We start from the raw sequence: 23,575 nt of genomic DNA on the forward strand, positions 1-23,575 counted from the left end.
ACGCTAAGAGGATTATCTGACTATTTTTACACACTTCCTCATTCACACATGCACCTGTGTTTTGTTCTACTCCATTGTGAACCTCCATATTTCAGCTAATAATCATTCTTATTGTTTGTATTTTTAGCTACAACAGTCTAACAATCCTAAAAGAACATGAACTGTCAGGTTTGAAAAGCTTGGAGTTGTTAATGCTGCACAGTAACACCATCCAAACCATTGAGGACAGGGCGTTCATCGACCTCAAGGCTCTGCAGGTAAATGACTGTTTCCAAACTCGTCCGGCTCGGATGTGCTGAAATGCTGATGCTTGAGATGTGTGCATATGCGGTTCAGCTGTTCGAAGTCAGGCACAAATAAATCTTTGTAGTGGAAAAAAAAACTTGGACCTCAGGCTGTTTGTTTCCGAAACAAATCGTGTGTTGAACGATGGTCAGACGCTAAAATGAAACAGATGATAGATGAAAGGATGACTCATCAATTGTAAACTCAAAAATATTATTTATGGAATACAATGCCTGAGTTGTGTAGCTGCCATCAATTGAAAAACATTGTGAAATTGATTCCTTTTTCTGACATTGACATTGACGAGCAGTTGTTAAAGAGTACTATAGTATGCTGTATATAGTATGCTATACAATAGTACTACAATTAGGAAGGTTCTACTGGTGCTCAACTACTGATTATAGCATACTGGACAGTGTCTCAGGATAGCAGTAAGTGCTGGGCACATTCATTAGGCTTTTTTCCAGGAATTCAGAACCTGAGAATCTCCCCTAAAACACATTGAGACATAGTAATTGAGACATAGTAATCATAGACCAAAACATATGTAAACACAAGACATGGACAAAAGCCCCAACAAAATGCCACAAAAATTTCAAAGGAATTCTACTGAGCTATGATAATGCCAGAAAAATGACTGAATCCTAGCCAATCTTTACATTTACAAACCTCACATTTGTATTACACTAGTATGCCAATGTTTGTGATTATACGTAATACAATAAAAAAAATAAGAAAAAGAATAAGTCAGTATGATTATATATTATATATTATATAGACTCTATGTATACTATAGTGCACTATACTGTTTTAGTGCTAACAAGAGTTTCTTGATGATTTTACCTCCTTAGGTATTAAAAATGAGTTACAATAGAGTGAAAGAGCTACGCAAAGATACATTTCAAGGCCTGGACAATTTGTTTCGTCTCTATATGGACCATAATATCATCGAATTCATCCATCCAGAAGCTTTCTATGGTCTGACTTCTCTACAGTTAATCAATCTCGAAGGCAACATACTCCAACAACTTCATCCAGATACTTTCATAACTCTGAGACACAACCAGATATTCAAATTTTCATCTATCAAGACCATATATCTCTCAGAAAATGCACTGACCACTCTACCTGCTACAGTGTTCACTGGTTGCTACCAGCTAGAGAATCTCTTTCTCAGTGGAAACCCTTGGTCGTGTGATTGTAGAATGGACTGGCTTGCAGCATGGATCAAAAGGAATCCAGGTATGGATGACAGAGCCCTTTCCCTCAAGTCACTGCATACAAAATACTGACTTCCATTTATGATCATCTGTGACAACATTAAAGGAACAGTTTTTTATGTTTACTAAACATAGATTTTTGGTGGACTGTACACACAAAGTGTCTAAGGCCAAAATTATTTTCACAGAGAATGCACAAATTTCTGTGTAAATTGCAAATATTACCTGTTGTTCTTAGCTTGTTGCTTCTGCCTAAAACATCAGTTTTGTTTTTATAGGTGTCTTGAAATGCAAAAGAGACAGGAAGCTCTCTGTAGAACAGATGTGCCCCATGTGTGACTCACCACTTACCTCCAGAGGCAATAATATTATTTATCTGTCAAGTCAAGCTTACACATGTTCTAAGCCATGGATTCATTCCAGTTTGAAACAGAGGAATATCACAATGGAAGAGAATAGCTATACCCAAGTTCTTCCCAAAGACTTTATTGCTCCAATAGGGTTGATGGAAATGAAAATCATAGACCAGTATAACAATAATGCCAGCGTCTCCTGTGTTGTACAGAGGCCAGGGGGTTTGGAAAACCTGAACGTAACCCAAGGAGTAATAGGTGAAAATGTTACAACAGTCAGTGCTACCGTGTCTACATCGCTTGTTTGTAATATTGATTATGATCACATTCGACAGCTTTGGGGCATCTTGGCCTCGTATAGTGATTCTCCAATGAGACTTGAGAGGGAATTTCTTGTAACCATGTCACCAGAAATGATCTACACCTACAAGCAAGCAAGAACAGCTGATCCTGAGCTGAATGAAATGTTCACAGAGATTGAGGCGGAAATTAAGGCAAATCCCGCATGGTTACTGCAAGGTACCATTAACCTACAGTTGGACCTTACTACCACCACATATTCAACACTCCACGTTAAGTATTTCTCCAATATTGAAATAAATATTGAAAGCAATAAAGTGAGAAGAGACCGATTCAGCTGGACTATGATCAAAAAGGACAACCAGACCAAGACTGAGTTTTCAGTACTTTCTGGTGGTGTGTCTGAACTGAACTGTGAGACCTTTGGTGATCCCAAACCCTCCATAGAGTGGATATTACCAGATGGAATAAAGGTCCGTGCACCATATAGCAGTGAAGACCGGAGGATAGTTATTTTAGACAATGGGAAGCTTACTTTAAAAGCTGCAGATAGCTCAGATTCTGGTATTTACCACTGCATTGCCACTAATTATCTAGATGCCGATGTACTTTCGTTTAGGGTTACTGTACTGTCCCCAGATGTTGAGGAGGAAGAGGTCAATGGTGTTCAGCATTCCCAAACAGTGGGTGGGAGCTTAGTTCTTGATTGCGAAACAAATGGCACTCCACAAGCCACTGTTCACTGGATATTACCAGACCACACAGTTGTGGACCGGTCTTTTGGAAACAGGAAAATCTACCCAAATGGTACTTTAGCAATACATCCACTGACTGAGAGAGACAGGGGTTTTTACAGGTGCCTTGCTGCTAACCATCTTGGAGTAGATTTATTAGCCTCCCTAGCAAATGTTTCTAACGATGTTTCAAAAGTTGTTCCACTGACCAGCATAGATAGCTCTGGTGATGATGAACTGCTAAGTACAGAAAATAGCCAAATACTTTACAGTGAAGGTCTTTCTAGTAGAGTTAACCAGGAATCAAGGACAATTACTTCAGATAGACCATACCCAAGGCTCCAGCCCTCACTTCGCCATGGAGTAACAAATAGAAGGGGAGGTAGCAGACACACTGGGTGGTCTAGAAGGGTGTTTGACAAAGCGTACAGGAAAGTAGACCCTGAGAGATTAGCTGATTATATCAAAAGATCACAAAACAAAAAATCGGGGAATGATAAAGACAGCCATATAAACAAGTCAGATAAATCACAAGCTAATGTAGCACTTTCTGTTGATGATGAGACAGGTTCAGGAATTTCAGGGTTTGAAGGTAAAGGTTCAATGCCAGATCAAGCAATATCAATTACAGAAAATCCAGAAAATATCTATGGTAGCGTTATGACCACATATAACCTGCTAGAAAATGATCAGAATAAGGTTACTGAAATCACAGAGGTACTAAGCAATTCTATAGCAACAACAGAAAACATGAGAACTATCACAACCGGCTCCTACTCTCACACAGACGCCATCCCAATGGTGCCAAGTGTTACTCTTAGCAATTATGAATTTCAAAATGATGATGAGACAACACCTTTTAAAACCACCCAGGATTATGACATTGGTCCTAGTAGTAGTAAAGCCTACATTTCAGAAAGAAGCACAGATACACCTTTGCAACCATTTACCATGAAATATACAGTTACTGACACCATGGATGAAAGGGAACTTCAGTTTTCTGGGGATATGCCAGAAACTGCAACTGATGACTTGCCACGTATCAACTCACATCAGGCATCAGTGCTGGATCGACCAACACAAAGGGTAAACCCAGTAGTACACACATCTATGGATCCTGAGAGTCATACCACTTTTACAGCAATCACTACAACAGAAAGAGAACATGATGAAATCACATTTCATACCACGCAAAAAATCAAGTCTCCACATCTGCCCCCGGGATCTACCATCATCTCACACCAGCAAATAAAAATTATTCCTCCAAATAAAAAGCAACCAGGAAGGAGACGTAATTTTTTCAGCAGGCGCAGAATTATTCGGCCGAACAAGATCACAGATATACAGTCCTTACTAGATAAGCTCAAAAGACCTTCTGTAGAGTATGAGATCAATGCCACTGTTCCATACAAAGTGGAACTAACCACAAGTTGTGATAATGAGAGAGGAAGAATGCCAACTGTAAAATCCAATGCAGAACATTTAACTAGCGGATTTCAAGTGCAGACCTCTTCTGTAGGAATAATGGAAAAGCTCATTACAACAACCCTGAACACTCCATTTATTACTTCATCAATGATATCCCCTAAGTCCACTACATTTTTAAGTGCAGGACAACTGAAGTCTGATAGTTCCACTGAAGATATTCGCTCTACAAATGTCCCTGAACAAAAGCCTTCAAAAGGTCCCATGAAAGAAGTTTTAACCACTGTTGCATCTACAACAACTAAAGCTTCTAAAGTCATACAGGGAAAGATACCATGGCAAAGATTGTTTGGAAGCAAACAGGGTCAGCGGGAAATTCTCAAGAGACTTAGAAAGCCATCCAAACCATCAGTAACAATAAAAAGCAAATCAACTGTCACAACTACGACCACAACTGCACCATCAATGGTTTTAACTGCCTTACCTACAGCTGAGTCAATAGCTGCACCAATGACTGCCATACCTCATGTCAGACAAGGAATTCAAGGCAATTTGGGGAAATCCACTGATAACATACCAAGTTTGTCAAAATTCACAGAATCACAGAATTCTCTGAAAGTCATCTCTTTATTTACAACTGCCAGTCCATCAAGCAAGTACCATAAAACAACAGTAATGTACACACCAGATTCTACACCTATGTATGCATCCAAGGTAGTTACAACTACAGCATCTCATATTACACCAGTACCACCATCCATGACAAAGAAGGCATACAAGGAAGACACATCTGAGTTCTCAGGGTCATACTCTGGAGGGTCTGGGGGATTTTCTGGTAGATCTTCGCGAATTCGAAAGCCAAGTTTCCACAGACGACGTTTTAGAGGAAGACGGCCACTTAAAGAATCTACCACACAAGCCCCAACTACCAAATCTGCTACATTTGAAACCACCACTTTTATGCAACACACAACCTCAAGATTAACCAAGCCATTCTATATAACTACTACAGAGGTTGCAAAATCTACTATATACACATCATCTGACAAAATAGATTCTGACAATAAGGAATTTAGAACCAAAGCCAAACCAACCAATTTCCCAAAAACTCATTCTATTCTGAGTGAACTTTCACCTACAGCCAGCTTTTCTTATACAACTAATACAGTAATGCCCTACATCACACCTCAGTCAAAAAAAAAGAAAACTAAAGCAAGAATAAACTCAAATAAAAGAATCCCACCACAAAGAGGTGGAGGAAGGTATCAAACTCAGAGACCTGTGAAGAAAAACAGGGAGCATCTGGAACAACTAACAACAACTGATTCTCCCGACACTAAAAAGAGGCCTAATACCGAGAGGACACTAATTTTTGATGCAGTAACTGTTGTCACAACAGAAGAAAACAACAAGCTTACTTCATTTCCGTCCAGCAAAGGTATCTCTAATCAAATTCCAAATAATTATGATCACATTACTGTTTATGACACTATATCACCAACTACCAAAGGATTTGAATCATCTACAAATGATATAGCATCTAAGCCAATAATTGTTGGTGGACGTGCAGCCAGTTTTACAGTTGAATCAAACTCTGATGCGCTCATTCCTTGTGAGGCTTCGGGTAACCCTGAACCTGCCATCAGCTGGAAACGGTTTTCCCCAGACACAGGTACCCAAATTCTGAATGTTTGCAATAAATGTTTTTAAATATATTGTTTTTGTGTTTTAATGTGTTCCATTTTATAAAGATGGTGTTGTTATGCATTTGTTTTATTTTTTGATTTTATGTTCATATATTTTTTTTTTCTTTCATTTTAGGGACTACATTAACCATTAAAGGAAAATTGGGTAAATTTGAGGTATTCAGGAATGGAACATTGTTGATTCAGAATGCAATCGTCAAAGACAGAGGACAATATGTTTGTCTGGCTGAGAATGCATATGGGTCTGACAAACTCACTGTCATGCTGTCAGTGGTGGCTTATCCTTCCCGGATATTGGAAGCAAAGGTTCGAGAGATCAAAGTCCACTCTGGTGAAAAAGTTGAACTGAAATGCAAGACAGAAGGAAGACCTGTGCCAGTTGTAGTGTGGATTCTAGCAAACCGCACTCAAGTTAGGGCTCAAAATAATGGTCATGGCAGAGTAAATGTTACAAAAGGAGGTACTCTGGTCATCCAACAGGTATCAATATACGATCGAGGATATTATAAGTGCATTGCAAGTAACCCAGCTGGTATAGATACAGCGACCGTGCGTCTTCAGGTGGTGGCAGCTCCCCCTGGCATTTTGGAAGAAAAACGGCAGCTGTTGAGGGCTGTTGTTGGCCAGAGTGTATGGATGCCCTGTACAGCACAAGGAGACCCTCAACCCACTACGCACTGGGTTTTGATGGATGGGAGGGTTGTAATGCCACTTTACAGTAGCTCCAGGGTATACACATTTCCTAATGGCACTCTTCACTTGAAAAACCTGGATGTCTCTGACAGTGGAAAATATGAATGCATTGCTACAAGTTCCACAGGATCTGAGCGGCGAGTAGTCACACTATCAGTGGAAAAAACAGAAATTGCCCCAGAAATAATTGAAACATCTGGCAAGAGTACTGAACTGGCATATGGCAGCCAACTTCATCTGAACTGTTCTGCAACTGGTATTCCAAAACCCAAAATTATTTGGAGACTTCCTTCCAAAGCCCTTGTGGACCAGTGGCATAGGTAATTAAAAAAACACATCCACATGCATACATTTAGATAACATTTTATGTTTATGTTATGGTAATGTCGGACTCATTCATCAAAAGATACATTTTACTCAAATCATGCCTCTTCCTCTTACATTAATGGTTTAAAACAGCTTGCAGTAAAAATTCATCTTGAAGTATTTTTTTCTATTAGCTGTGGTGAATAGTTTAAAGAAAACTGGTGATGAATTAGGTTTTAAAGTAGGCTTCTTATTATCTTAACAAAATTTTACTTTTATTATTATAGAATGGGCAGTCGTATTCAGGTGTTGGAGAATGGCACGCTTATCATCGACTCAGTTAGTGACAAGGATGCTGGAGACTACCTTTGTGTTGCACGCAGCAATGCTGGAGATGATCTACAACTAATGAAAGTCTTTGTGTCCATGAAGCCAGCTAAGATTGAACCCAAGTTTATTGGTAAGAAACAGGTACCATATGGCAAGGAACTAAAGGTGGACTGCAAGGCTTCTGGTGCCCCTGTACCAGAGATTTCATGGGGCTTGCCAGATGGTACATTGGTCAACAATGCTCTTCAAGCCGATGGCGTAATAAGAAGTCGATCCAAACGTTATATATTGTTTGGTAATGGAACACTTTACCTAAATAGGGTGGGGATGGATGAAGAAGGTGACTATACATGTTATGCAGAGAACACCTTAGGCAAGGATGAAATGCATGTTCAAATTACTGTTGTGAGTGCAGCACCTCGGATACGCCCCTCGCCCCTCAATTATGCCAGGGTTAAGCCAGGAGGGAATGTCCGCTTTGACTGTGAAGCCATTGGGGAACCCAAACCAAAGATTCTGTGGATGCTACCGTCGAGTGACATGATTGCTGCGTCAAATGAACGATATTTGATTCATGTCAATGGATCTATCGATATCCGCAATGTAAAATTATCTGATGCTGGAGAATATGTTTGCATAGCTCGCAATGCTGCCGGTGATGAGAGCAAAGTATACAAGTTGGAAATAGATGGAAATCCACCCATCATAAATGGCTATTACCAGAACAAGACAGTTGTTAAGGATACAGCAGAAAAATATTCTAGGAAGCTCATAGACTGCAAGGCAGAAGGAGACCCACCTCCAAAGATCACATGGATAATGCCAGACAATATCTTTCTTACAACTCCTTACTACGGGAGCAGAGTTACTGTCCACTACAATGGAACTCTAGAGATCCGCAATGTTAGACCTACAGACACAGCTGAGTTTATATGTATAGCACGAAATGATGGGGGAGAATCTGTCTTAGTTATACACCTGGAGGTTACCAACCAACTTATCAGGCCTATCTTTAAAAACCCCTTTAATGAGAGATTGATTACTCGACTAGGCAAAACTACAGTACTTAACTGTTCTGCTGATGGAAATCCACCTCCAGATATGATCTGGACTTTACCCAATGGTACACAGTTGATTGGAAGGCATAATATGGGATCGCATCATCATTTGGGCAGTGATGGCACATTTGTCATACATAATCCAAGCAAAGGGGATGCAGGCAAGTATCGCTGTGCTGCCAAGAACAAGATGGGATACATTGAGAAACTAATTATTCTAGAGGTTGGGCAAAAGCCTTACATTCTGACACGACCAAGAGGGATTATTCGTAGTGTGTCTGGAGAACCACTGTTCCTCCACTGTTTGGCTGATGGAAGCCCTCGTCCCAACATCCTCTGGACAGTGCCAGGAGGTCATGTCATAAGCCGTTCTCAGATCACTGGTCGCTATCAGCTAATGGACAATGGTACGTTGGTCATCCACCAGACCAATTTACACGACCGTGGGAATTATATGTGCCGTGCAAAGAATAATGTAGGGGATGCACTTCTAACTGTGCCTGTCATCATAGTTGCCTACACACCCCGCATCACTAATGGACCCCCACCAAATGTAAGGACAACAACAGGCATTCCAGTGCAACTGTCCTGCATTGCTGTTGGAATACCAAAACCAGAAATCACCTGGGAACTGCCTGACCGATCAGTTCTCTCCACAGCCGGAAAGGGACGTTCTGCAGGTAGTGAGCTACTCCATCCATCAGGCACACTTATAATTCAGAAGCCAACAAGAGCTGACTCTGGCACTTATAAGTGCTTAGCAACTAATCATCTTGGAAAAGACACCAGAGTCACATTTCTGACGGTTATTTAAAAGAGTCAATGAGCATCCACCAGCGCTCTTCAAATCTTCAAGACAATTGACAGACACCAGTGCTTCCAAAATCTCCTCTGTAAATTAAATTCAATTATGGCATATTTTATCATTTAGAGTGGCAGGAACCTAAATTTCCGACAAGGGCCTGAAATCTGCAGTCAAGAAAATGCATTGCAACTAAGTAGTTATATGCTGAAACAATATGTGGCACTAATCACAGATGCTAATACATGCAAAGCTATTATGAGATTGCTATGCATGAGATTTCACTATTATTGCCCGTATAAGTCATATAGTGAGCAGCCGACAACAATATATAAATATTTTCAATACATTTTGTAATACAGTTTATGTTGATGTAAAATATTTGCAAGTTACAACATTTAAGACTGAATTAATATATTTGGAAAACTATCACAATTTTTATGTGATTGATAGTATAGATCAATATACACGTATAGTGGTCTCGTTTTTATATTTTTACTAAAGAAACAATAGTGTTTGTTACTATATAAATGGCTTTTGAATTATTTTCTGAAACACTTGTGTTTAATATTTATGTGACTTATAACTTTATAAAATATTTCAGTAATGTTTCACTTCATTTGAAATATTTTCTTTCTGTGGAATGTTATTGCCTGTAGAATATTACTTTATTTCAGAAACCTCTTTAAGTCAGGATTTAAATAGATTTTTTTTTATCCTTTTTTTACATTATTACTTAAGTTAGCACAAATTCTGTGTGTTCTCACAGAAATGTGTACCAGTCGATATTTTATACAGCACATTAGCCCATCTCCTGCCTACTGTTTATTGACTCTTCAAAGGTTCGTTGAAAATTGCTGTTGAAATATGAACAGGCATTATAAATGAAAGTTTTTCTTTTTTCAGACAAAACATCTTCCAGAATATATGTAAGACAAGCTGGAGAAGGTCTTTTCCATTAACACTGGAATGTGGAATTGATTTGTAAGCTAGAGAAACTACTAGCATATGCTCACAAGAACAATCAAGTGATATTAGCTGGTTTGGGAAGGTATACTGTGTAACAAACAGTAATTTGGGTCCAGTTATGTAATCCTGCCTAGAAAAGCAAATCAGTTATAAATTGTGTCAGAAAAAACATCATTTTTAGTGCTGATATTTATCTTTGAGCTTAAAGATGGGTAATTGCTATTGTGTCTTCAGTTTCAAGAAACAGCTTTCTGGCAGATTGCTAGTTAAAAGATTACTATTCATTGATTATACTTGGAACAAAAACCTTTAAATAGCTTATATACCTCAAACATATATTATCTTCATTTAGACATTTGGCAAGTGCTTTTATAAAGAGCAATTTACAATTCCATACTTACAAAAATGCCTAGGAGATATAAACTCACAACTTTGTGATCAGTAGGTCAAAGTCCAAACAAGACGCTGCTGGGATTTACAAGTTTTTAACTTTAAAATGTAACTTTTTTTAATAATAAATGAACTGAAAGATAAAAGACAAAAATTCCCCATTGTCATAGTATACAGTATTAAGTATCTCCTTGTTAGAAATGCAAGATTATTTGTAGTGGCATTGGTTCCTTTCACTGGAGGGTAGAAATATATCATTAGCTTGGCTCATTAAGATGAGCTCATCTGGGCTGAATTAGCCAGACTTTATGAGCTTGAATTTGGAAAGCCTATTCTTTGCTAGGAGCAAAACAAAAATTGAATACAGATAAGATATAATTTAAATCGAAAGAATTAAAATTTATAAAGTTAAATAATAATGACTCAAATACTGGGAAGTCATATAGGAGTCACATCAGTGTTGTGAAATATTGGCAACACAGTATGTATTATCTGCTTTTCTTGCCTGTGTTGGATGATTTAGATTTGTTCAAATGAATAAAGTCTAAAAAGATGTTTTAGTTTATGTTATATGTCAAATCCATCCGTGCTGTCCTTTGGGTAACATCTGGCCAGTGGATTCCCCCAGTTGGAATTAATGTTTTTAGGATTCCAGCTGGCTACAACACAGCACATGAAGAGTAATGGAAAAAATAAAGCTTGCCCATTTCAGTCAGAGGCTCTCTCGAAGGCCTGCCATATCTGATACTAGTTCTCCAGAGTTCTCCACAAACACTGATCACTTCTGTAATGAGATGATCCTGTTTTAAATGGACATTTTATACAGTAAAATGAAGAACTTTTAGATTGTAATCATTTGTGAAATCTAGTGTACAGTATATACACTGGGTAGCCGTCAGACCGTTTAATGTTACATACTTGAAGGTAGAAGGTAGTAAAAAGTCAAATACATAGATGAAATTGATCAGTCTGCCAAAATACTGTATAGGACTTGAATTTTAAACACAATCCACTTCCTCATGTCTCAGGTTACTTTCTGTACTCCACCTGCACTCAGAGGTAAACTGATAATGCTAAAATGCCCTTAACAAGCATATTTCCTCCATCGTTTGATTATGACCTTTTCTGGGTTTTTAGGAAGTAGTTTATCCTTAAATGTTAACAATGAATCAAGGGAAGTGAAGAGAATAGTTTGAATGGATTAATTTGCCTAGCATTAAAATGCCTAGCTCTCTATTCATAAGCATGTTGGAGAATTTCTGTAGAACTATTCTCACAGCATTCCATTTCTATAACCTGTGTTTGAATATTTTCCACCAAGCCTGCTACAGTGATACAGGAATTTCACAACGATGGTTGAAAATCTGTATGTTGGTCCCACAGCCACAAAGGATAGATTCATCTTTCTGTTTCCATTACAGATTTCCCGTTACTTAATGTGTAGTAACACAAAACTGGAAATTAGCAGCATAAATTCCTTCCAACGGCTGCTGCTCTGGGATGTCACAAAATATTTTTCATTTACCATTTTCAGATCAAGCATATGAAGTTGCTTTCCTTGATAAATTAAGTTCCAGACCATATAATGAGCTCCAGGTGATTGTGTATAAGCTTGGCTTAACCACATGGACTGGTCAGCACCTTTCCCAGACACCCTGAGGCCCACGGCTGATTAGTCCAGGCTTCAAAATCAGTCTTATATTATTACCTCCCCCAGGGTTTAAACTCAGACCTTTAAATATAGAGCAGACTTTGTTTATTTTACACTAAATACAGTATGCAACAGCACAGCTTTCTTTTGAAGCCAGGAAAAGCTTCCTGTCTCTGAGCTGATGTTTCCAATTCTCCAACCAGGCAGCACAGTAGAGTGGTTATGGTTTGTTAGGGACAGAGGGGCAAAGGGTCTGAATACACGTCTGCACCATGTTGTTGTAGCAGTGGGTGGGCAGGGAAATGATGCCGTTCTCTACTGTGCAGCTACTTAATAAATGGATCACAGCTCATGATTTAAGTACCTTTACTTCTGCAGAGTCCATCTGGTTCATATTAGTCCTTAAAAGCCATTTTACTGAAGGGAAAGTGTGTCAAATATTGCTGTCTGTTGACTTAATTAGTGGTTCATGAAGTTCAGTGGGATCAAAGGTGCTTGAGTGGCAGATTGCGGAGACCCACTGGAATTTTGCCAGTTGCTGAATTTTGGGAAGCATCCAAAAAATAATAATTTTGACTAATAATTTCACCAAAAGCAACATGGAAATTCTATGTAGATGTTTTCATCTTGTCTAAAATTACAATATTACTTGCTACCAATAATACTAGCTAGCTATGTTTGACTTAATCACATGGTAAGCATCATGTTTTAAACAATTTAAAGCTATACAGAGATCCAGAGATAGCTAAAGATATAAAAATAATATAAAGATATAAAAATGACATTTATTTTTTAAACCAAGAAAGGGTTAAGTCATTTGAGTACAGTGCATGCTTACGGTATGTAAAGTCATGCTGTAGCTCTGTCTATAGAGTTTATGTTAAGGTCATCACTGTTTGCTTCTAACATTTCACACCAATGGATCATGATGTTAACTGTTATGTCTGCCATGTGGCAGACACTTTCTGTAAATAGGTAGCTATGAAAAGAAACCTGAGGCTACTGTGTAGGTTTTTTTACATAATGAGAACCAAATGTCCATCAGTCTTGATGCTTGTATGCCAACCGTACATCCAACATCCATCTTATATACAAATATCGTCTTTAGTGGAAAATTAATAGTATTTCATTTTTTCAGTTAAAGTGTTCAGTTCAGTGCTTAAAATACATACCACTAATAATTTACACAAGTTGTCTATGGTGTGAAATTTTTAATAGAGGTCCTATTTTTAAAAGAATCTTCAAAATGTTTCAGAGGTTATTACTATGACAGGTCAAGAGAGAGGATTATGTGCTACTCATTCATCCAGCCTTTCGCTCTTGTTCAGATATAGAAGGAATTTTTGGGCAATAAAAACATAGTGCAGGTCGTGGGATCTACAGAATCTCCACACATTAAAGTTTATTTCCATACATACGGTGACCTCATTCACTCAAAACATCAGCGGGACTTCATGTGGGGCCGCAGAGGAAAAATAAATCTGTTGATTTAAGCTTGTGTTAATGGGTCATTTTCTAAAACATGCAGACCATGTTTACCCTCAAAGGCAAAGTTTGTCCTAAAAATCAGCAGATTATTTAGAAGAGGCATCATTTCTGTTGTGTTGATTACCTTTCTGTTACAGCAGCACTGACCTTAGTGCTAGCATTGTTGAATACGTTATTGTTTCTATAGCAACAGCTCATAAGTTTGTAAGGCAGATGCTGTACATAATTCTAAGCCTAAAATAAAAATTAAGCGTATGTATCAATGTATGTATGAATGTGAGTAGATAATTGTTTAACATATATAAACATATATCTCCAGTTGCAGTGCTTGTTGAAGTTTGTGTAAAATGACAAACTGCATTTTTTTGTTTTATTATACTCTAAACGCAACAAAAAAATGGATAAAAAGTTCAACGTGTTGTTCGTTAATTAAGACTAAATAATAATACTTGATATAAGAGGAATAATTCTCCATGCCATTCATGATTATTTTGTCCATGGTTTATTCTTTACGTGCAGTGGAGAGTGATATGTTTACGGTCGATTATACAGCACTCAGTACTGATGGCTGCAAATGCATTAATGCAGGAATTAATTAACCTCGGTGGATGAATACATTTGGTTGTAAAATCAAACGCCAGCAGGCAGCTGTGTGCAAAACTGGGTCAGCAACATAGTCCAGGACATTCCGCACCACAAACATCACACACTCCACAACAGAACTAAGCACAAGCTCAAGGTGACAACTACAGCGTAATGCCATAATACACAAATCAACACAACAACAGCAATGCAATGCAATAAAGACTTTATTTAATAAACAACATAACTCAGAGGAGCATGCTCTTTGGTGTTACTACAATATGCTTCTCATTTTACTTAATTCGAAACTGTGTAATTAATGGCACTGAAAAAAAAAACTGAATCAAACCATATTTTAATGGGTCTGTTTGCTGTTTGCTCTCAGAATATTTGTGTGTGTTTGTGAAATACATCATCAGCTCACTTGGAAGCACTCTTTTGGAGAGTTGATTTGTAGAATGAAACGCCTATAAAAGCATACTGGGAACAGAGTGAGTTCATCTGATGTGAAGACAGTGAAGTAATTTTTGGAAAACTTAAAGCTACGGTGTATATATATCATGGAGTTTTAGGGATTTGGAGACCTCTGTGGTGGATGCATGTAACTTCAGGAGGTTCACAAAACTTTTTTTTCGAATGTTAGCACCCTTTTTCTATGTGAAATAACTTGATGGTTGTGAAGCTACAAAGCTCCTTGCGAAGCTCCTCACTGTCAACATATCATACATATCAACTTTGTAATAACTAGCATGATACTAGACAATCTTGATGTTATGCATCAAAAATGAACATGTTTTAGCATGTTTTAAAGGAAGATAAGATGGAAAAACTAAGTAATGGTTAATAAAACTTGAACCTTAACAGAACAAAGAAAGTTGAAAGCTATATGTAACTGGTGAAATAATCGTGGCGAAAAAAGATGAATCTTGAATCTTAGTGGACGGGCAAAATAGAGATCAAGCATAACTCTGACTCATAAGGTTGTGTTCTTCTCCCAAAAACATTAACTATTGGTGGATGGTTGAGAAAGTGTACACCTGACCCTCAACAAACACAATATACTACAGATGCTGAGGCTGGGGGGAAATAGACAATAATATGTTCCATCAGCCTAGCTAAAAAAATCTCAATGGTCTCTACAGTAGAACTAAAGGCTTTTGTGCTACTTGCTTTAGACAGACAACCTACTGTGATCATACCATGGAATAGCGGAGACAGCTTGCTGTGCCCCTTAGTTCATTTCTTCTTAACCTTGTACAGACAGGGAGCTAGAATCCAGACCATGGAGTTGTTGAACAGTGGCCACTGTATAAAAACGCTGATCAGGCAAGTGTCAGGATTGGTAATAACAGTAACTCTACACTGAACAAACAGCAGTTAGAAAGCAACCAGCCCAGGACTGAAGAAACCACAGTTATAAGACACCCAGCTCATGTAATAAGTCATATGGGTGCCAAATTTGCTCTGTTTAAACCTCAAATACAGCACCAATCAACAAATTAGCATCAGAATCGCTAAAATCACCAGAATCATGTTCTATATTAATAAAGTGCATAAAGCGGGTGTCAGAGTGGAGTCTTATTTCCCTACTCCACATTGTCCTGGAAAGGTTTGGTGTAATTTTTGCCGTCAGGAAGACAGAGACCTATAAAAGCTGGTCGTCAGGGTTGCAGGGTTGTATCTCATTGTGTTGCTATGAGAAAGAGGTACAACAGCAGCACTGCCAAAAGCTGTATAAAGAGACAGGCATATTCTAGCCAGGATTATGTAGTGAAGGAGATGTTTTCCTCTCTTTTCCCTTCAAAGCCACACATGAGTGAAGTGTTTGTTTTGGCAGGGGTAGGACGACGGTAGCCTAGGTCGCACATGAAGGAGCTGAGGCCGAACGAATGGGATGCAGACGATACGGGGGCCCAGGAGGTAGGAAAGAGTGGGGGTTTAAATGGAAAACCAGGAGCAGTGTCAAATTCCTGCTTTTCATTTTCCCACTCCTTTCGTTATTTTTTTGAAGAACAAAGTTTTAGTGTTCCTCGTATCAGGACAGCAAAACCAATGTGATGTTATTAAAAATGTTAGCTTTATTTTTATGAGAGAACTCCGAAAATAATTCTACTTTCATAAGTCTTTCTTTCATATGAACTTTAAGGCTGTACAGTATGCATCACATTCAGATTATTCGCAGGATGTAAATGAAGCAGGTTGTAAAATTAGGAGGGCAAGTAAAAATCGAAACAAAACAAAAACCTGGAGTTAAAATAATGACGCCAATGTAACACTCTCGTTCATATTGAGTGCAGCTCTTAAAACTTCCACACATCCAAGCTGAGACAGAAGTTTTGAGTTGTATGTTCATACCAGTGCTGGAACAGAGTCAAGAGCAATAGTTGGGAGTGTGTACGGTGAGGATTAATCTGCTGTTTTCACATGTGCAAACACCGGAGTGCCCCTGAGCTGCAGTACAAATCTGCAGTGTTCACAGAAATACCGCTATGAACGTCACATGCAGAAAAAAAAACAGATATAACTATGATTGTTGTTCTAAAAAGAATATGTGGGAAGCTGTGGGAGCATTATGTGCTTAATCAGATGATGTGAAAGTGGCATACTGACTGATAAATAAACCTCAATCGCAGTAGTACATCTGGGGGAAAAAACAGGAAGTAAAATCTCATTTAATGAAGCTGATGCCATGTCTACAAAATGATTCATCTTGAATTTGTTTCTGAATCAGTAGTGTCTGCTTTTTTTGTATTACTTATCGTGAGATCACCATAAGCACAAATGCTCTTCATAGAGATTCTAAAACCTCCTACATCCAGGACTCCTGATCCTTAACTGGGGTTTGAATCATAACTGATTACTTCTTCGATCGATGGAATCTGTGGATGTATTTGTTTCTTAAGAAGAAGCCTTTCTCATTTTTTTGCAACATATACCTTACAGTACAGTGAAATTCTTTCTTCACATATCCCATCTTTGGAAGGCGGGGTCAGAGCACAGGGTCAGACATGATACATCGATCCTGGAGTAGAAGGAGTTAAGAGCATTGCTTCCATGGTAGCTTGGCAGTGCTAGGGCTTGAACCCTGAACAACAACCCAGAGCCTTAACCACTTGAGTCACAACTGCTCCAATCTCTGTGTAACAATTAAGGATGAGAAAGAAAAATATTGAATCCAGATGTGTGAGGTTTAGTGAATATTTCAGTCTAGCAGGCAATGGATGGGACACAGACAACAGTCCAATGAAAAGACAGAGTCAGCAATAATAAATCTGTGAACATAATAATAACAGACCGGTTGGCAAGAGTTCATGTCAGATCTAAGAAATGAACCTGAAGTAAATACAGCAACTAGTTTAGACCAAAAAACCAACCAAAAAAGATGGTTAGATTTTTGGTGTCATGGAACGGATAATGGATTTTCCTACATAAAAATGTAGCTTTCAGAGAATGACGTCTGCTCTGATGCTCAGCATTAAACCACCAATAGCCATGATGTCACTTGTGGCCCTGAGTTTTTATGGGGGTCCCTGAAACATTGCCAAATTACGTCCCATGTTGACTTTCTCTGTGGCTGAAAAGTTAATCAACACTTTTGTATTTTCACGTCTTGACTACTGTAATGCTTTGCTGGCTGGAGTTCCTAAAGCTACCCTAAGTAAATTACAGTTGGTACAAAATTCAGCTGATAGAATTGTGACTAGGACCAGTGCAAGGGAGCACATTACACCTATCCTGGAAAATTGCACTGGATTCCTGTTAGTTTTCGTATTGATTTTAAAATTCTCATGCTCACTTATAAGGCCTTGAACAATTTGGCCCCTCAATATTTGTGAGAGCTGTTAACCCCCTACATACCTTCAAGTGCTCTACGCTCTTCTGAAGCTGGTCTTCTAACTGCCCAAACAACACGGCTAAAAACTATGGGTGATCAAGCTTTTTCTTCTTTGGCTCCCAAACTGTGGAATTCCCTGCCCTCAGAAATTAGGAATGCTGAATCCCTGGGTGTTTTTAAATCCCATCTTAAAACATACTTATTTATCTTTTTGAACACACAGGGATGCATAACATACTTAGAGAAAAGCACAATCAGCCTTCTTCTGCATAAACCCCAACATTTGATAGTCATAGTGATTGACAGGGAAGAGACAGTATGCTATGCTTTACATGAAAGAGCATGCCCAATATTATGCCCATGCCTACGTAATGTAAAGATACAAACTAATATCTATCTAGATACAAACTACTATCTATCTAACATTTTTAGGCACTTATCCTGATTCTTTCTAACAGTCTCTGGATAATAAGACAACCTCTTGGAAAGCTACAAGAATCGTATTGGAAATGGCGATGCATAAACAAAACATGTGGTTTTTTGTTTGTTTGATTACGGCAGAGGAGAGAGAAAGCCTTTCTATCATGACAGTGGAAAAAGTTACAGACATGGAAAGTGTAAAGCAGGTAAATATGCAGGTTATTTCTGCAACTTTAGTTCTATTATTAGAGCATCTGCATTGTGTAATCTATCAAACAGCATCTGCGATGTTATGTGTAACACAGCCAAGAGTTTATTGGGATCGTCTCGTAGAGTGTGAGAGTGCGACGAGGTATAATTTTATAATACGGCTGTAATTGCACAGTGAACAAGAGGCTTAAGTCTGATCCATAAAACCTTTTAGAATTGGATCCAAGATGTTAAGCACCGGCTTCCGCATAAAGACACCAGGAACGGTCGGCTGAAACGGCTGCCATTTAGCTCTGAGTCATTTCTCTGAAGTAGTAAATACCAAGTCAGAACACTAAGGCTACTGTAAAAATTGTTGTAATCTGGTGGTAAAACATATTAATGGCATGGTAAAGAACGACAAATTTGTCCCAGAAGCATAATCAGGGTGTGGCTCTATACTCTTTTTGTATTCGCAGTATGTAATATGAGAATAAGGTATGATGTTCTATTAATATAAAGAGCCTTTGAAGTAAGGCGTGACAAGGGACAATGAGATGAAATTCTGCTTTACTGAGGTGTCAGTTTACTTTCACAGTCTGTTTGCAGAAAGACACAGATCATTGAACCGCATGGACACCAATGGACTGCCTCTCATGCTCATTGTTGATGTATCATGTTAACTGGCTATATGTTTATGCCGTTTGGAATTTCTGCCTTCTACAGTGAGTATTTCATTATGCAATTTAAACGCAGTTCGTTAATTCAGATGTTCTTCGCGTTCTAATTCATCATTCCGTTGGGTTGACTCCTTGATCTGACTTCACTATTCTTAAAAAAGAAGCAAACTTCTGCTGATGGGGCAATGAGTCAAGTCAACTTTCTTTTAAAAGGAGAAGTCTGCGATAAAAACTGCTCATATGGGGAAAAAACCTTTACAGCTCTATCTTCTTTACATTGGCTTTATTCATTCATGAATTCCTTCATCTTCCTGGTCAGGATCATGATGGATCTTGAGGGACATTTTATGTGAGAAGGGAATACAGGACATAGCCAGAATAACGGATGGAACACTAGTCCATCTTGAGACCCCATTCTCACACGCTCGAGGTGTAAGAATCGGACTGTTTTCTACGTGCGTTTGTTTGAAAGGCAATGATTTAAATGCATTGAAGCACCAATTATAAATCAACTACTAACTACCTAATTTTAGGTATATATATCGTCATCATCATCATCCACATAGGAGTGTAATTAGTGTAATAAAAAGATAAAAAAAATAATAATGAATAGAAAAAAGCAGTGTTTAAGTAGATAAAAAAGACTATATCAAAATAATAGAAATAATAAAAAAATTCAGAAAATAAAAAATCCAACCGTGAATTCTAAAATAATGGAACAAAACAAACAAAAATATATTAATGCATGCATAAAGTGCATGAGCTGGATTGCGCAGTTCAAACATATGACATACTATTTTGGTGCTCCAAACCTCAGCTTGTACACACAGCTTGTCAGGAAACAAAAAACAGAAGAGAAAGTTTCTTTTTTCCAAGTATATTTACTTTTATTTTTTGTTCAGACTTGCAGATGAGGATCGTTAGACTAAGAAGTTCGTCAAGACTAAGCTGTGTCTAATAGGTGAGTACGGTGTACGGTGTACACCAGACACTGTATTACTGATATTTTTCCAGGATAGTGCAGCAAAATTGTGTATTCAAGAGTCATTTCTGAGGTACTAGAGCGGGAATAATGCAAACACAAATGCAAATGTGGGTGTGTGTGTGAACTTTACCTTTAGGTACCTTTTAAGTCCTGCTTTAGGTGTGAAGTTCGATCATCCAGGATAATATGTCATGACACAATGTACTATCAGTTTTCTAAATACGGATTTGAGGTTATTTATTCAAATTAGGCTATTTCGGAATTCACAAAGATCTAAAAAAAACAATGGGTAAACGTCAGTTTTACTGAATCCAGTCAATAGTTCAGCCTTAAAAGTCAAACATTGTGAAATTCTGTGAGAGAGCGTCGGACTGAAAATGTGTTTCACTGATAATGATCGGTTCTATTGATCTGTCCGAACAGAGATAATGTAAAAATTTGATATTTGCTAAGCCAGTGGAGGAAAACTGGTTCAGGTCTAAAACACAGTGAAAAAAACAGATGTGTGTATTTTAAGACGTTAAAATACTGTTGCTGGGCATTTCATGTTTATATTTCCTCTGAACTTATACGAATATTTGAATATTTATATATGTACATAAGCTCCAGGACTTAATTGCTGCCTACTGAATTGAGGAACATCTTTGTTATGACCTACAGTTAATATCTGAACATTGACAAGTTCATAATAAAGTAAATGGAATGAAATAACGACACTTTCGGCTTTAATTTACACCCGAACAGCGTGAACAGCACAAATTCCTTAACCTTGTTAATGGACAAATATTTATTATTTTGACTGAACAGGAAAGGCTTAGAAGTAAGAGAGAGTTAATTATTAAACTTGTAATATTATTAGTTCTTAGTACATAAATACTAAAATATTATAAAATATAAAGTAAATACACCAAATATAAATGTTTTAGAAACACACACACACACACACACACATATATATATATATATATATATATATATATATATATATATATACATATATATATATATATATATATATATATATATATGTATATATATATATATATATATATATACAGTATCTTAAAACTGTAGCCTATAAAATGATCAAAGCATTCAAATGAAGTCTATAGTACTTTACACCAATTCCTGGTTTCACGAAAGCATTAATCCATGCACAGTTAGTGGTGGTTACTGGGCTGCTGATTAATTTTAAATCACAGTATCGGCTCTAACAGTGTGAGCAGAAGCGCTAAAGTGGTTTTTTTCATTCTCACTTCCCTTCTCCGTGCACCCTTACAAATTCCTTCATATGCAAGCAATTTATGGCACCTTGCTTAATGCTTTGCCTTTTGCTGGAGTGTTCCTCGATGTCCCTGATAGTGCCATGACCAAAAAAAGAAGTAGGTTGTTGATTGCTGTTGATGAATATCTCTAACAGGTTGCCTGTTTTAGCTTTTATCAGCATCTAGGAAATATTACCACAATACGGTAAACAATACGGTATACGGCTTCCTTTTAATCTTTTGTATTTATCCACAGCAACCTCACAACTAATGGAGCCCACAGAAGAAACATCGACGAGCCTGGTGAATTTCAGGAACTTGACTAATTCCTCGTGTTCCCGTAATAATGTCGTAAAGACGACGGTTTTCCCCGTTCTCTATTCTCTTCTTTTCCTGCTAGGAATCACCCTCAATGGTCTAGCAGCATGGGTGTTTTTCAGCATCCCGAGTCGCTCGCACTTCATCATTTACCTCAAGAACATTGTGGTGGCTGATATCTTCATGACTCTGACTTTCCCGTTTAAGATCCTGTCTGACTCAAACATGGCCTCGGTTAGTCTCCGCATCTTCGTCTGCCGCGTTTCTTCCGTGGTTTTCTACCTTACCATGTACATCAGCATCATTTTCTTTGGCTGTATCAGTATTGACCGCTGTAAAAAGACTCTCTACCCTTTTGTTGTCACCAATTCTAAACAGCTGGCCCATAGGAAGCTCCTATCAGCTGGTATCTGGGTGGCCATGCTGGTGCTTTCTCTCCCTAACATGATTCTCACCAGCAAGATGCCTAAATCGGACCAGTTTAGCTGCAGTAGCCTGAAGACCGAGCTGGGATTAAAGTGGCATGAAATAGTCAACCACATCTGCCAGGTAATTTTCTGGGGTAATCTGATAGCAGTGGTGGTGTGTTATATACTCATTTCCAAGGAGCTCTTTAAATCCTTTGCACGGACTCGCATTCTGAGTACGGCAGCTGAGAGCCAGCAGAGGAAGAAAAAAGTGAGAGCTAACGTCTTCCTAGTTCTCGCAGTGTTCTTCATATGCTTCGTGCCGTTCCACTTCGCCCGAGTTCCTTACACCTTGAGCCAGACGAGGGAGCATCATTTCGACTGCAGACAGAAACTTATCTTCTTCCAGGTGAAAGAGAGCACACTGTGGCTGTCCGCTCTGAACTCTCTTCTAGACCCGCTCATCTATTTCTTCCTCTGTAGGTCCTTCAGGGACTCGCTCTTCAAAATCCTACATCTCTCGACCGGGAGGTGCGGAACATCTCTGTTCAGTGTGGACACTCCTGCTGATAGCAACCCTGTGGGAAAACGTTCAACACAAATATAGTAAAGTTTTCCCTGTGTGACTCTTTTACAAATGATCCTGAATGTGAATATTATAAACCTCTGATAATGTTTTATAATATAGAGAAATTTATGCTATTTGTGTATTTTTGCTATGAAAATTAAATCAAGGAAAAAAAGTCAATTAGACACTTTAATCTTTATATTCTAAATAAATCAGTAGATTAAAAAAGGTTTATAAATCCGATTAAAATGTGAAAAAAAAAATTTCTAATTAACCAATTTTAATGACTGACTTGCTTGACGTTTGCATCTATTTCACTAAATACTTCTTTAAATATCATTAAAACAGCCCACCATGTTGTGGTTGTTGTTTTTTTATTTTTATTTTCAGGAAGTGTTTTTACAGAGACTTTATTTTCCATAACAGCAGCTCTGACTTCAGTTTCACGGATGTTCCATGACATTAAATGTGACTATAATCAGATAAAAAGGCTTCTGTGTTGTTCTTGTAATGATTATCACAGAAAAGCATTTTCTGGAAACTTACTGATCATCGGACAAGACACCGTTCATTCATCTGTATATCTTGAATGACAGGTGTCTTGTCCAATGACCTT

At 38.0% G+C, this 23,575-nt stretch overlaps 2 protein-coding genes across 2 annotated transcripts in view; both read left to right on the forward strand.

The window, feature by feature from the left end:
* Positions 1-9,668, forward strand: part of igsf10 (immunoglobulin superfamily, member 10) — a 10,197-nt gene extending 529 nt beyond the window's left edge. The window contains exons 2-6 of the mRNA XM_060874529.1: positions 128-257; positions 1,137-1,527; positions 1,784-5,989; positions 6,139-7,036; positions 7,310-9,668. Of these exons, the coding sequence (XP_060730512.1) occupies positions 128-257; positions 1,137-1,527; positions 1,784-5,989; positions 6,139-7,036; positions 7,310-9,224 (7,540 nt within the window). The 3' untranslated portion in view covers positions 9,225-9,668. The remainder of the gene's footprint in view (positions 1-127; positions 258-1,136; positions 1,528-1,783; positions 5,990-6,138; positions 7,037-7,309) is intronic.
* A 6,432-nt stretch (positions 9,669-16,100) lies between these two features.
* On the forward strand, positions 16,101-23,417 carry p2ry12 (purinergic receptor P2Y12). Its single transcript, XM_060860790.1, has 3 exons — positions 16,101-16,212; positions 20,319-20,377; positions 21,923-23,417. Exon 3 carries the CDS (start codon positions 21,937-21,939, stop codon positions 22,996-22,998), a length of 1,062 nt encoding a protein of 353 aa, XP_060716773.1. The 5' UTR covers positions 16,101-16,212; positions 20,319-20,377; positions 21,923-21,936; the 3' UTR covers positions 22,999-23,417.
* Positions 23,418-23,575: the final 158 nt, after the last annotated feature.

Source organism: Tachysurus vachellii, chromosome 1 (genome assembly GCF_030014155.1).
Source record: "Tachysurus vachellii isolate PV-2020 chromosome 1, HZAU_Pvac_v1, whole genome shotgun sequence".
Lineage (NCBI taxonomy): Eukaryota > Metazoa > Chordata > Actinopteri > Siluriformes > Bagridae > Tachysurus > Tachysurus vachellii.